This window comes from Hylobates moloch, unplaced genomic scaffold (genome assembly GCF_009828535.3).
Source record: "Hylobates moloch isolate HMO894 unplaced genomic scaffold, HMol_V3 SCAFFOLD_6, whole genome shotgun sequence".
Lineage (NCBI taxonomy): Eukaryota > Metazoa > Chordata > Mammalia > Primates > Hylobatidae > Hylobates > Hylobates moloch.
In genome coordinates, this window is record NW_026652281.1 from 52,744,423 (window position 1) to 52,760,485 (window position 16,063).

Here is a 16,063-nt window from a genome sequence, read left to right on the forward strand (position 1 = left end):
GGGAGATGTGCCAACACCCCTAGTAGATGCCCCAACACCCCTAGTAGATGCCTGAAACCGCAAATAGTAATGAACTATACACACAAACACACACACACACACACACACACACACAATGTTTTTTCCTATACATACATACATACCTATGATAAAGTTTAATTTATAAATTAGGCACAATAAGAGATTAGCAACGATAACTAATAATAAAACAGTTATAACACTATATTATAATAAAAGTTATATGAATGTGGTCTCCCTCTTTCTCTCAGAATATTTTATTGTGTTGTACCACAGGTAACTGAAACCACAGTTAAGGAGAGGGTCTACTGTAAATTGTTAATTCTTACCCAAAAAAGCTCTGCTGGGATCTTAATTGAGATTGTTTAGAATCTACAGTTTAATTTGGGGACAGTTGACAAAGTAATACTCTACTGAATATTTTCTGTCCACAAATGTGGTATATTCCTCTATTTAATTTAGTTTGAAATTTCTCACAGCATTGTTTTACAATTTTCAACCTAGAGGTCTTTTATACTTTTGTGTTAAATTTATTTCTAGGTATTTGGTATTTTTTCTTGTTGTTCCATTGTGTGTGTGTGTTTAAATTATCTCCAAACATTTAAAAATGCAGTTGATTTTTATATGTTGACTTTCCAGCACCTTGCTAAATTCACTTATTCTTTGAAAGGTTTTGGATTTTGTATATAGAGAGTTATGCCCCTTTTACCTTTTTCTTCCCAATATTTACATATTAAGGCTTTTTGTTTGTTTTGCTTTATTATACTGTCTAGAACCTTTAATACAATGTTAAAAGTGGTGATAAGTAAACATTTTTCTCTTCTTCTTACCTCAGGTAGAAAGCATTGACTATTTCATTACTAAGTATGGTGTTTGCTATAGGTTTTTATAAATATCCTTATCAGATTGAGAAGATTCTACTTTGAATATGCTAAGAGAGTTTTTTCTTAAAAAATAATGGGTCTTGAATTTTATTAAAACTTTTTTTATGGCATCTGTTAATCTTTTTCTTTATTCTGTTAATGTGGTAGATTACATTGATTTTCAGATATTAAGCCAACTTTGCATTCTTAGAATAAGCCCTAGTTGATCATTATATATTGTTTTTATATATTGCTGGAGTCAATTTGCTAATAGTCAGCTGTTGTTAAAAGAATTGGCAATGTGACAGCCCTTTTTTGACCTGTAATTGTTTTTTGGGCACAGAACTTACCAATAACTAAAAACATTTTTACTGCGACAAAGTCTATTGAATTTGTTGGAAGTAGGGTTAACAGACTGCCTAGTAAACTAAAATCCTTTGCCTCCTTCTCCTTTTTTGTTTCTTAGTGGCTGGCACATGTGTATCAGTCCCAAGGAATGATGAGAGCTGCAGAGATGTGTTACAGAAAGAGTCTACAAGTGGCATCCCAACAGGGCAGTTGGAGTGGGAAGCTCTCAAGTCTGTTGAGACTAGCACTACTTGCATTAAAAGTCTGTATGGTAAGATCATGTTATAATTATGATCATGAAAAATTGATTTTTTTATCTTTCTTTGACATGAAGCCTTTTTACATAGTAATATTCGTTTGAATTCCTGTTGTTTCATTGTCTTCTAGTGTGGCTTCTTGATACATTTTGTATTTTGGGTTTGTGATGGACATAGAGCAACATAAATCTATAGACTACTGCAGAATATTATCGATGTTTGGGAAAAAAGATTACAGTTTTAAAAGTTGAATTATATTAGGATATACATTTTTGTTTCTTGGTGAAACAAATTGTATTAGAATTAAATTGAGCTACAACTGTGACAAAAATGTTAATAGTGAACATTTCGGTCATTCTCATTTCAATTCAACATTCTTTAAGAGGGATTTCTAGTAACTTATGACCTAACAAGCTATTTTCTGATACCAATTTACGTATATCAATCTGAAAGTTTTACATACTGGTAGGGAAAATTTGTCAAGATACATGTTTAAGTGGGAGTGAGGGCAAACTGCAGAACAGGATGTATGATATAATTCTAATGGAGTGTTCATATATGTGGTATGAATTTTTAAGAATGTTTATCTCTAAATATACCATGTATGTTTGTGCATATGCTTAAAAGCACAAAGATATAATTATATGGAAAGATGTATAAGAAATATAATGGCAGTTATTTGGAGTAGGGGACTGGGGGTTTTAAAGGATGGTAGAGGAGAATTTTTCATTTTATATCTTTTGATAGTGTTTGGATTTTTTTGTTGTATCCTTATTATTTTGTAATTAAAAGTTAAACTGTTATTCTTTTGGTTTTACATGGTTAGAAGAAATTATCCTAGACAGCCCTAAAGTAAGTCTTGTTTTTACCATAGTAACCCATGAGAATGTTAGTTATTCACTTTAACTAGGCATTTGACAATGAAATGTAGAATTAGGACTTTTTTTTGGCTTTGGTGCCATTACTGTAGAGCACATTTAAGAGATTCTTATGTCAGGGGCTATTTCTGTTCATTTTTGCTTTCCTGCTCTGTCAGTCTGCCTTGTACATAGGGGGTTCTCTATAAATGGTTTTGAGTGAATGGACAAATAATAATAATGTGGCCAACTAATTGTAGTTCACTATTTTGTTTTGTTTGCCCCATATTTATATATAACAAAGGTCTTTATGACCTTGGTAACTGGTTAGCCATAGAAGCCGCACATAGTACCTATAACATGCCCTTCAATTTGTGAACTGGAGAAGTAGACACTCTTTTAGCATAACTTATTACTTGTTGCTTTTCAATATTATTTATTTATTTTTATTAATGCTGGGAAATTAAATCTGACCTGGAATAGAACAAATTAATAATAGTTTTAATAATAGCAAACTATAGCACTTAGTCTGCGCTAGGTACTGTTATAAGTGCTTTACTCTTATTAACTTATTTAATAATCACAATAACCCTATTTGACAGATGAAGAAATTAGCTTGCAGTTCAGTAATACCCATGTATACCTGTCCCCCCGACTCCCCCGCCCCACCTTTACCAGTACTACACCACAGAAGTATTTTCTCTTAAGAGCCCATGTTCTGGTTCTGCCATTTACTACCTGTGAAACCTTCAGCCAGTTAAACTGTTTAAAGCCCTTAGTAGTGGAGATCAGAATACCTATTTTACCTTCTTGTGGCATTGTTAGAATAATGAAGGAATGTTTACACGTGCCTTTGTAAACCTTAAAGTGCTATCAGTCCAATTTGTTCTTGAAAAAACATTTGCCATCCAGTAATTACAAAGGAATAAAAGATATGCCTTATTTCTATGGTAAACAGCTGGCAATATGGGGAGGATGGATATATTAAAATAAGACATTTATAAAAGTCTTTATTTGAAAGTTTTATTATGTGTAATAATATGTGATCTGGATGTAAAACTGACAGGTTGGCTAAGATACTAGATATCAGATTCCAAAGTGAGATACCAGATCAAGATAGATTGCTGTAGCATATGGGCTCCTCCAATATAACCTGAACTCAGCCTTGAGCCATGGGACATTCCAGTGCCCCCAGGGCTGCGGCATGCAACTCAGGAGTACAGAGCTGAGGTCTGTGGCTGGCACTTGAGTTGGGGAGGAGCCCCTACCCTCAAAAGCTAAGAGGGGTGAGACGCATGGGTTCCTAGGCAAGGACAAGACTGGGGCATGCCTCCCTTTGCAGGGCCAGTCCAGAAAAGTTTTGGCGTATCTCCCTGTCATAGCCCCTGCACAAGGGGACCCCGCATCCCAAATCACCTAAAAAAAGTAATGTGGGCATGGAGTGAATGATCAGAGGGGGCGTCCCCTAAGGCCCTGGAGCAGAGCTGGTGAGGGGCTCATTTCTATCCTGTCCCCACCATCACCACTGAAGAGCATGCCTGTGAATGTGAAGAAGTACAAAAGAGCCATGTGGCTAAGTGTTAGCCTAGGTACCCACCGTTACTCTTATGCAGTATCTACTGGATTGCAGCCCAAACTACAACACCGAAAGTTATCTTGCTAATATATACACCTGTGAAACCAAGTGCAGAAATTCACCTTCACATAAAGATCCTGTACAGAGCCCTGGCTCTTTGGAAGCATCCAGAAATAAGCCAACTGACTATACTCAATTTATACCACCGTTAAAGGAACACCAACTGTATTAGTCTGTTGCATTGCTATAAAGAAATACCTGAGATTGGGTCATTTATAAAGAGAAGAGTTTTAATTGGCTCATGGTTCCACAGGCTGTACAGTAAGCATAGCGGCTTCTGCTTCTCGGGAGACCTCAGGAAACTTAGAATCATGGTGGAAGGCAAAGGGGAAGCAGGCACGTCTTACATGGTCAGAGCAGGAGCAAGAGAGAGAGGGGGGAAGTACCACACACTTTTGAAAACCAGATCTCTTGAGAACTGACTCAGTGTATAGTACCAAGGGGGAATGGTGCTAAACCATTCATGAGAACTCTGCCTCCATGATCCAATCACCTCCCACCAGGCCCCACTTCCAACATTGGGGATTACAGTTCAACGTGAGATTTGGGCTGGGACACAGATCCAAGCCATATCACCAACCCTCCCAGATGAGAAAGAATCAGCACAAGAACTCTGGCAATTCAAGCAGCCAGAGTGTCCCTGTACCTCCAAATGTAGCCTACTGGTTTGCCAGCAATGGTTCTTAACCAACCTTAAGTGACTGAAATGGCAGACATAGAATTCAGAATCTGGATGGCAAGGAAGCTTATCAAGATTTGGGGGAAAGTTGAAACCCAATCCAAGGAATCTAGTAAAATAATCCAAGAGCTGAAATGTGAAATAGTCATCTTAAGAAAGAACCAAACCGAACTTCCAGAGCTGAAAAATTCACTACAAGAATTTCGTAATACACTTGGAAGTGTTAAAAGAAGAATACATCAAGCTGAGGAAAGAATCTCAGAGCACAAAAACTGGTTCTTTTAATCAATTCAGTCAGACAAAAATAATGAAAAACGAATGTTTTAAAATGAACAAAACCTCTGAGAAATATGGGATTATGTAAAGAGACCAAATCTACAACTCATTGGCATTCTTGAGAGAGGATGAGCAACTTGGAAAATGTGTATTAGTCCACAAAAATTTTCTTAAATTTGCTAAAGAGGTTGACATAGAAATCCAAGAAATACAGAAAACCCCAGCTATGTACTGTACGAGATGATCATTCCTAGGGCACATAGCATGAGATTTACCAAGGTCAATGCAAAAGAAGTCTTAAAGGCAGCTAGAGAGAAGGGTCAAATTACATACAGAGGAATCCCATCAGGCTAGCAGCAGACCTCTCCGCAGAAATGTTATGAGCTAGAAGCAGAAGAGTTTGGCATCTATTTTCAGCATCCTTTTTTTCTTTTTTCTTTTCTTTATTTTCTTGTTTTGAAGCATCCTTAATGAAAAGAAATTCTGACTAAGAATTTCATATCCCACCAAACTAAACTAAATAAGTGAAGGACAAGCAAATACTGAGGGAATTCATTGGTGCTAGTACAAAAACAGACACATCGACCAATGGAATAGAATAGAAAACTCAGAAATAAAGCTGTACACCTACAACCATCTGATCTTTGACAAGGCTGACAAAAACAAGCATTGGAGAAAGGACTCCCCTATTCAATAAATTGCATTGGGTCAACTGGCTAGTCGTTTGCAGAAGAATGAAATTAGACCCTTACCTTTCAGCATATATACAAACTAAGTCAAGATGGATTAAAGATTTAAATGCAAGACTTCAAACTATTAAAATTCTAAAAGAAAACCTAGGAAATAATACCTTTTCTGACATAGGCCTTGGCAAAGAACTTTTTGACTAAGCCTCCGAAAGCAATTGCAAGAAAAACAAAAATTGACAAGTGGAACCTAATTAAAAGAGCTTCTGCACAGCGAAAGAAACTACGTACAGAGTAAACAGACAACCTACAGTATGGGAAAAAAATACAAACTATGCATCTGACAAAAGTCTAATATCCAGAATCGATAAGGAACTTAAATCAGCAAGCAAAAAACATAACCCCATTAACAGACAGTTAAAGGACATTAACAAACACTTCTCAAAAGAAGACGTATAAGTGGCCAACAAACATATGAAAAAATGCTATCCTTATTAATCATCAGAGAAATGCAAATAAAAACCATACTGAAACACCATCTCACACCAGTCAGAATGGCTATTGTTGAAAAGTCAGAAAATAAGAGGCTGGATGTGGTGGCTTATGCCTGTAATCCCAGCACTTTGGGAGGCCAAAATGGGTGGATCATTTGAGCCCAGGAGTTCAAGACCAGCCTGGACAACTTGGCAAAACTCTATCTCTACAAAAAAAATTAGCCAGGCATAGTGGCATGCTCCTGTAGTCCCAGCTACTTGGGAGGCTGAAGTGGGAGAATCACCTGAGCTTGGGAGGTTGAGACTGCAGTGAGCTGAGATCTTGCCCTCTCACTCTCTCCTGGGCCACAGAGTCAGACCCTGTCTCAAACACACAAGCAAATAAACAAACAATAACAACAAAAATAACAGGTGCTGGCGAAGCTGCAGAGAAAAGGGAATGATTAAATGCTTATATACTGTTGGTGGGGATGTAAATTAGTTCAGCCACTGTGGAAAGCAGTTTGTAGATTTCTCAACTTAAAGCTACCATTTGACCCAGCAATCATATTACTGAGTATATACTCAAAGGAAAATAGATCATCATACCATAAAGACACATGCCTTCGTGTGTTTATCACTGCACTATTCACAATGCAGACATGGAATCAACCTTGGTGCCATATAGTGGATTAGATAAAAAAAAAGTGGTACATACACACCATGGAAATACTATACAGCCATAAAAAAGGAACAAAATCATGTCCCTTGCAGCAACATGGATGGAACTGAAGGCCCTAATTCTAAGTGAATTAACACAGGGACAGAAAATCAAATACTGCATGTTCTCACTTGTAAGTGGGAGCTGAACATTGAGCACACGTGAACATAAACATGGGAACAACAGACACCGTGGACCACTGGGGGTGAAGAAGTGGGACAGGGGTTGATAAACTACCTGTTGGGTATTATGCTCCCTAACTGGGTGCAATATACCCATGGAACAAACCAGCACATGTATCCTCTGTATCTAAAGTTAAACTTAAAAAAAAAAAAAAAAAGGCATCAGAAGAGTGGAGTTAGAGAAGGATTTGTGAAGACATTTCTTTGGAGAGGGCTGTTGCCTCACCCATTTTCCCCCTGGCATGTTTCTACAGACAGATACACACAAAATTGAGGAAGGGGGTCCTACCAGAGAGAGGGAGGCTTCAATCTGTGTCCTCTGGGGTCCTGGAAGCACGTGTCTAGAAGCATATAAACAGGTATCTAACATGTTTCAGAGACTGTGGCACCCAGTCTAAGGTGTTAGGTCAGAGAAGAGGAGAGTTGCTAGCGTTTTAGAAAGTCATCCCATGTTTCTGGGAGAGAATGGTCAACAGTAGATTAATCCCAAGGGTAGGCAGGAGTATCTCCTTGTGCTATAGGGAGGAAGGAATGAAGGAGAGTTGCTGCAGACAGAATTAGCAATACTCTCAGAGTTTGTTAGATCCAGAAATGAGCAATGCCAGTGGTGAGAGTGGGTTGGTGTTGGAGTTATCCTAGATCCTGTTCAGTAAGGCCACCTAGAGGGATGATGGGATGTCAGCAGAAAGGAATCTGAAGTTTCCACATTGCTAGAGGATGTGGAGAGAGTGAGAAGAATAGAATACATTTGCTAGATTAGTGGAACTGCAGATGAGCAGGGCTGGCTTCATGGGCATGCAGCCTCTGCAGTTACACAGGACGTCATACTTGATTTAATGTTCTGTAGTTGCTATCTTGAAACTCTTGGTAATTTTTAAACAAAGGGCCCTGCACTTTATTTTGCACTGGGTCCCACAGCTTGTGTTGCTGGGCCTGCAGATGAGAGACTTCCAGTGAAGTTGGGAGTCTCTGCTAAAGCCAGGTTGAGAAAAAGAGCTTTAAATATCTATCAACCCTGGAGAGCTTGGCACCACCTTACAATGGCACCCGTTAAATGCAAATTTCTAGTATTTCAGTAGGGTCCTGAAGCTACAATTAGCCACAGGAATTGGGAGTACTAGGGAAAAGGAACCAGCCACCTGCTACTGCCTGTAACCATACTCTAGCCTGGGAGCTGAGGGGAATTGGGGCAGGGCAGGGAAGTATGTGCAAATATTACTTTTCAACAAAGACTGAAGTGTTGAAAAAAAAAGAGGACATTCTAATTGAGACTGTATTTGTGGATGAATATAAGAAAAATGGAATAAGACTCATGGGGCCTAATGTAATTTACATCCAGGGACACAGAAAAAGTATCTCTCAAATAAATGTTGAAGAGGTAGTGGGAAAAGAAAATAGAAGTGCATTCTGATCACTTTGTTTAATATGCCAGGTATATATAGTAACTTTTTCCTTATAAAGTCATCTTTGGGCTAACTTTACAGAGTGTTTTATATGATTTCATAGAATTTAGAGAGTGTATTATTAAAAGCATCTGGTGAGAGTTTTATGTTACTGGTTTTTAATAAGATGTTAAGAATAATTGTATTAGAATGTGCTTTGCCTTACTTTCTTTGTCAGATGTACCCAAAGTAGCCACTATTTATAGAAGATGCATCATAACCACTGTTGTCTATTTTCACATTCATTATAGCCTCCTCTTACTTGATTATACAAATTGCTATTGCCTATACTGCACTCAGAGATAATTGCTCTAATTTTTGTTACATAATTTAGTGTTTGAAATAGACTATATATATTGACTCACTATATTGACTTTATTAAAATACATGTTTTAGATACTTGTGGTTATGAAATCTTTGTCAAAATTTGAGACTTTTTAAATGAAACTTTTTAATGCATTTTTTTCTCTTTACATAATTCGGGAAAGTGTTCATCACTTCAGTTTGTTACTGTTTCTTCAGAAATACTTACCTTTGTTATTTCTGAGTCAGTACCTAATATGAGAATAAAGCTTGTAACCCAAGTAATATATAGATACATTAATATCTTAGCCATGAAGTAAAATTTTTTAAAAGTTTTTAGTACTGATTACTTTGATTTAATACCTTTATCTCTGATCTGTTTTGTACTTTTTTATATTGGGAGTTTATTAAAATACTTTATTTCAGCCTTTCCTCTCTCTTTAGATAATTTTTGAAATGTAGAACTCTATATTTATCACTACCAGTTAAAGAATAAATTATGTTAAATTGAGTTTTGTATATTTGGTAGGCACAAGACTGATAGATTTTATTCACCTATGTGGTATAATAGTGCATTTTCTTTAAACAAATATTTTAGTGTTTTTTAAATATCTCCTCTTTGAAAACCACCTTTATCCCAGTCTACCCCATTCTGTAGCTCCTTTAGAGCAGGGATCAGATCTTAAATCTTTTTGTAGTAATTATACTCCTTGTATTATTTGTATGGTGACTTGCACAAATAGGTACTCAATAAGAATTGAATTATTGGCCGGGCGCGATGGCTCACGCCTGTAATCCCAGCACTTTGGGAGGCCGAGGCGGGCGGATCACAATGTCAGGAGATCGAGACCATCCTGGCTAACATGGTGAAACCCGGTCTCTACTAAAAATACAAAAAAATTAGCCGGGCGTGGTGGTGGGCGCCTGTAGTCCCAGCTACTTGGGAGACCGAGGCAGGAGAATAGTGTGAACCGGGGAGGCGGAGCTTGCAGCGAGCCGAGATTGTGCCACTGCACTCCAGGCTGGGTGACAGAGCGAGACTCCGTCTCAGGAAAAAAAAAAAAAAAAAAGAATTGAATTGCATACTTTTCAAATAAATATGCCAAATCTTTGAGTTAATGTTTGTCTTACATTTCTATAGGCTAACATTTCCAATGATCACTGGCCATCTTTGGTTCAAGAGGCTACAACTGAGGCCTTGAAGCTTTGCTTTTGTCCACTGGCTGTTCTTTTACAAGCTTTGTTACAATTCAAACGCAAAATGGGGGCAAGGTATGAAGAATCTTCATCTTTTTCTTATAAATGCTTCTTCACTTTAAATCTTTCTAGGAAACAATCAAGGAAAGATTATAAACTTTAAAGTTTGTAACAGACCAATTTAACAAACTTCGGGGGGTATTTATATATCTGCATCTACTTTGGAAGAACTAGTTCCAGAAATCCAGTAAGGGAGAAACAAAGCCTTATATTTGTTTAAAAAGGCAATTTGATACATATTTATAGGGCATGAGGGGTTTGGCATGATAGCATTTCCAGTGAAGAAGGTCTTGGAGTTTTTGTTCTTCACTGTGTTAGGAGGCACCAACAGTGTGATGTGGGTTCTAGAAACAAACAAAACCAAAAGACCCCAATTCAAGGCTACGTTATCAGTTCTTGCTACTGTAATAAGCTATGAAAAAAGTAATAAATATTGAAAAGGCAGAGACATGTTGCTTATAAATGATGTGGTTTCCTGTCTAGAAAATCCAAAAGCTGCTCTGATTAAAATACAAAAATTCTATAGCAATGTTTATGTTGGAAGAAGTGTACTTAAATTTGAAGAAAATTACTTAAAGATCACATGGGTAAAAAATACAGGCAAGAATACTTTAATATTTTGAAAATATCTAGTTCTAATATATACTACATATAATACAAAGCGTCTGTAAGTAAAGCAGTGATTGAGGAGCAAACATGACTGGAACAGAATAGGTATGGTAGAAATGGAGGTTAGTACATATAAATATGTAGCAAAAGACACATCACAAAATAGGGATGGTGGAAGATTAAGACCGTATGGCTGATTAGCAACTCCAGCACTATTTATTAACATTTATTTATTTGGGGCCATTTTTATGTGTGACTAATTTCACTAAGAAATGTTTTAGGCTGTAATTTAAACTTCCTAATGAACTACTACTGCTCATGCTCAATGTTGGTAACTTAGAGAGTACTATCTCCCCTTCACCCCCTACCCCACTAATCTTTGTTAACACCTCCCATAATTTTTATCGCCTTCAAAACCTAGCCCAAATAAAGATGCAGTCTAAGAAAAGTAGCAACGTGCTTACTACGTGATCCCTCTGCAAAAGCAGCTTCAAGACAAGTTATTTAGTTCCTACTTCAAACTAATTGCTACTTAGAAGATCTTTCTGTTTAGCAGTTCTGAATATACTAATGGTTTATGTTGTTTTTAGCAGTACAGAAGTTTTGGAGTCGTAGATGTTAGTAAATTAGGAAAGAAAAAATTATAACACAGCTGTAAATCAGCCTTTTATTACATGGGTTTACATTATCATACACATCCTTGAAAACATATGCTAAAAGCCTGATATGATATACATAGCCTGTAATGTAGATGTTGAATATTTCTTGTTCCACTCTTTATCACCCTTGTGTTATTTAGTGACTTATTTAGTTTCTGCCTACTTTTCAAAAAGATTGGAGGTAGAGGACTCAAAGTAGATTATAAAATAGGGACTGTGTCTCCCTGTTCTCTTTGGAATGAGAATAATTTACTTCTCTGCCATATGGGAATAATAACTACCTACGTAATAAGGTTGTGAACGTTAAATACAGCCATATGTATAAACATTTAGCATGATACCTAGTGCATGATAAACACTCAATAGATATTAACCATTATTACCTTTATTGTTATCTGAATTAAAAAATCATAATCAGACACCACATCTGCAAAAATATGAGAAAGATAATGTGTGTGTGAGATTGGTATAGGAAATATCTTATGGTAATTTGCATGCTTTGGACTAAATGTACATTTTTTTTTTCCAGAGAGACACGGCGTCTTTTGGAAAGAGTAGTATATCAGCCTGGGTATCCCAAATCTATTGCATCAACTGCACGTTGGTACCTACTGAGACACTTATATGCCAAAGATGACTATGAGCTGATTGACGTAAGGCATTGATTTTATTTAAAATGTTTGAGGCATTGATTTTATTTAAAATGTTTTGTCTTTGATCTAAGGGTTTTAGAGTTGTTGTTCAAAGTTACTTCACTTTTAAGATTGAATTTTTAAAAACTGAGTATGTAATTTTTTGGCTAATGAAAGACTACAATGTCTACTGTTACATCTGTTGAAAATGAGAAATCTTTACGCACATGGTTTGAAGATTAAATATATAGTTTGTATCTTACCATGGGTTAGTTATGAAATTCTCCTTTTGATATTAGAACATCAAAAGCTGGGGCTCTTTGGCATAAATAACAGAACTGTTAAAACCTGTGTTTAAAAAAAGTTTAATGTTGATTTAACCTGTATGTGTATAAGATGCCTTTATATGGGGAAACTATACAGGTTGAGCATCCCTAATCTAAAAATCCAAAGTCTGAAATGCTCCAGAATCTGACACTTTTTGAGTACCAATAACCTTGGGGTCGTGATCAGTTGTGAAGCTTGTTGTAAGTAATTAGATACTAACCATAGGTGACAAATGGTTTTACTTTTTTATTTTCAGTAATAAAATATAACAGATTCATGGATATTTTTATATATCTCTCTATTAATGCATTCCTATAAGCTTTTTTAAGTGAAAGAGAAGGGTAGAATTTTAAGGAGCTTGTCTAATTGCAGGACTTTATCTTTGAACCAATGAGAACATCACAAGTTTAAAAGTCATCCATTAAATGTACTGAGGTTGTAAAAAGTTGCAAACTGCTGATCTAAAGCCCTTACCTAGTGAAGTTTATAACAATACAAATAGATGACCATCTAAACCCAACCTAAAGCAGTATCAAAAATCAACGTTTTCTTTCCCTTTTTTGGCCAGAAAGGAACGACTTAACTACACTTTCTTTCATATTATTTATTTACCTTTGTTATTTCTTTATAAATTGATGGGTAAAATATTTTGTCCAGTTTTTAATAAACATTGGATTATTTTATAGTAAGGAAGGAAAGAAAAAGCCGTAAGAATGAAGCAGTGAATCAAGACTTTTTCCCAGAGTGACATTTGTTTAAAGCTATAGTTAGTCATTCCTTTTCTTTTTTAAAGAAAGGATTCTAAAGAAGTTGAAGGTTTTAACTGTATTTAAGCAAGAAGCAAGGCTAAGTAAAAATGGCCGGCTGGTAAACCAAAGGAGGGAATGACCATGCATGAATTGTCACTGGTCTTGTATTAACATCACAATGATTATACTGTTTTTGCCTGCCTATATTTCTCTTTTCCTGAAACCAGGATATGATATACCCCTTACAGTCTTTTTAACCCAGAGTTTCTCATCTTCAGAGATCTCAACTCAACCTACTGAGATTGTGGAATGCACAATTTTTTCTTGGGTGTGGGTAGAGGATGGGTACTGTCCTGTGCAATGTTAGATATTTGGCAGCATCCTTGGTCTGCTAGGTGTTAGTTGTATTTTTGCAGCCATTGCAGTGGAGGCAAATAGGCAGATAGGATGGAGTTAGAGGTAACAGAATCCTAATGGAATGTTCATGTTATCTTTAAACAATTATTTGCTTTATCCTTGCCTTTACTATAAAATACATGTGACAGTTTCTAGTGTACTTCTCATGGTATGGCTCTGGCATCTAAATATATAAATATATAAGTATATATGTATCCAAAATTATTTTGAATAATGTAGAGAATATACAAATGTATTGGGTTAAAATTTTCATAGCTTTAGCCAACAATTTTAAAAACACAATGAAAATCACTGAAAAGCTTTTTCAGTACCTACAGCATTTTGAAATACTGTTTGCCTTTTGGTGAAACATAAAAGCTGAAAGAAATAGTGAAGAAAACAATGCTTGGAGAAAGGCATTATAAATCAGCATATTCCAAATCAAAAAGGTAGAACATATATGAATGTTGGGAGACAGTTCACCATGGATCTCTTGCATTTCTAAATATCCTGTGAGCAGGAGGCCAGATTACTCTTTGTTCTAGTCTATCTTTTCAAAGATATTCGTATAGTGAACATCCTTGGAAGACAGAGATAGTATCTCCCTCCAGAACAAAGGGTAGATATTCCTGTCCATTATAAAAGATTAAGCATCCTAGGCTTAGGGTTCCCTTCTTGTAATGCAACCGACTGCGTATGTGGGAAACTGTATCAGTCCATCCACGTCACAGGCTGAGAGGACAAGAAGAACAGAGGCAAATATGTTGATGCTCATGCTGTTTGCCGTACCTTAAATAATGAAGACTTTTCTCTGTGACCTAAAAATCCTGTATCTTCTGGCAGTATCTATGGAACTGTGACAGGCTAACTTGTTAGCTTCCAAATAGAGCAGAATCTCAGACCCTTCACAGTGCTTGACAATGAACAACCAAAAAATGTTTTAGTATGAAGGATCAGCTGAAATTGAATCTTCTAGTTTGTGAAATAGGTAAAATCATGGAAAAGTTCTTGATAAAGCCTAGAACCTATAGCCTAGATCCTGAGCTGTGGTTTCAAAGAAGAGCAATTTCATTTGAACAGTTCTATGCATGAAGTGGTCTTTTTGAGTAAGGGTTTAGAGGTGACAGTCTTATTAACAAAGTCAACACACAAAACCTTTAATTTTATGCAGTGCTGATAATGATAGCAATCAGGCTGGGCGCAGTGCCTCACGCCTGTAATCCCAGCACTTTGGGAGACCAAGGCCAGCAGATCACTTGAGGTCAGAAGTTTGAGACCAGCCTCTGGCCAACATGGTGAAACCCCATCTCTACTAAAAATACAAAAATTAGCCAGGTGTGGTGGTGGGCGCCTGTAATCCCAGCTACTTGGAAGGCTGAGGTGGGAGAATCTCTCGAACCTGGGAGGTGGAGGTTGCAGTAAGCCGCCAAGATCGCACGACTACACTCCAGCCTGGGTGACAGAGTGAGACTCTGTCTCAAAAAAAAAAAAAAGAAAGGCAATCAGAATGTTGGCATCTATACTAATTTGAATGAATCGTGCATTTCTCTGATGTTAGCTTTGTTTAAACAATTTATATCTGCAAAAGTGACTGAAAGATTGCACAGAGTCACTTTTCCTAGTGTAGTTTGATGTTGCCTTTTCAAGACTGCCGCCCTTGGATTACTTGGCTTCAATGAATCAAAATACAGATGTTGTTAATAAACAAAATACTAATGTTCCTGTTTGTGATTTCCCATAGGTGCTGGTAAACAATGCCAAAACTCATGGAGATACAAGAGCATTGGAACTGAATCAGAGATTGTCCTCACAATAACATTGGATTATTTTATAGTAAGGAAGCAAAGAAAAAGCTGTAAGAATGAAGCAATGAATCAAGACTTCTACCCAAAGCAACATTTTTTTAAACTATATTTATTCCTTTTCTAAAGGAATCTAAAGAAGTTGAAGTTTTTAAGTTAGGAATGCAATTTTCCATTAACTCCAAACCTGATTTTAATCTGAAAAAAAAAAAAAAAAAATTTAATTTTGGAAAACCAGAATGAAAGGAAAACCATTATTGCCTTGGTTGCTTAACATTATTTGTAAACCATTATTTTCTGCATCTTGCGTGGTGCACAATAGAATATCTTTTACTGTAATCCCTTACAATAAAGCCTTAATAGCCATTTTCTATGTAATATGCAAAAGTAGATTAGCACAATGCACAATTTTCTTTTGTTAAAAATCAAATTCAAAGATTTAATTCCTCCTATGAATTCTAAAGTTCAGCAAACCAACTCATCATAAAATCCAAATAATCTTGTAAGCTACTTATCTAGTGATTCATCTCAGATTCTGTTGAAAAAGCATAATATAAATGTTGATGAGTCTAGACTCTAATGGATATGTTTATATAATTCCAAACACTCAGGTGTGTGAATGCATTTAAAAACATTAATGGAAAATAATGCTGACAATATTTAATTGATCATGCAATTCCTTCAATTATGATGGAAAGACTTGAACTTTCTGAAATAAAACAAAAATACAGTGTCTTGTTTTCTTTATAGTGTCAATATCAGACATAATTTCTAAATTTCAAATTTTAAAACTTGAAAGCACAGTTTTCTATTTTTTTAAGCTCTTTACATATTTGAAGAAACTGTCACTTTGGATTTGTGGTTTTAAAAATATTTTCAGACACTTAAATA

The 16,063-nt window shown here is 36.2% G+C and overlaps 1 protein-coding gene across 2 annotated transcripts in view; it reads left to right on the plus strand.

The window, feature by feature from the left end:
- Window positions 1–15,406, plus strand: part of SKIC3 (SKI3 subunit of superkiller complex) — a 90,544-nt gene extending 75,138 nt beyond the window's left edge. For both annotated transcript variants that reach the window (XM_032156809.2, XM_032156810.2), the window contains 4 exons: window positions 1,348–1,500; window positions 9,883–10,013; window positions 11,796–11,919; window positions 15,112–15,406. In XM_032156809.2, coding sequence (XP_032012700.1) covers window positions 1,348–1,500; window positions 9,883–10,013; window positions 11,796–11,919; window positions 15,112–15,186 — 483 coding nt within the window. In that variant the 3' untranslated portion in view covers window positions 15,187–15,406. The remainder of the gene's footprint in view (window positions 1–1,347; window positions 1,501–9,882; window positions 10,014–11,795; window positions 11,920–15,111) is intronic.
- Window positions 15,407–16,063: the final 657 nt, after the last annotated feature.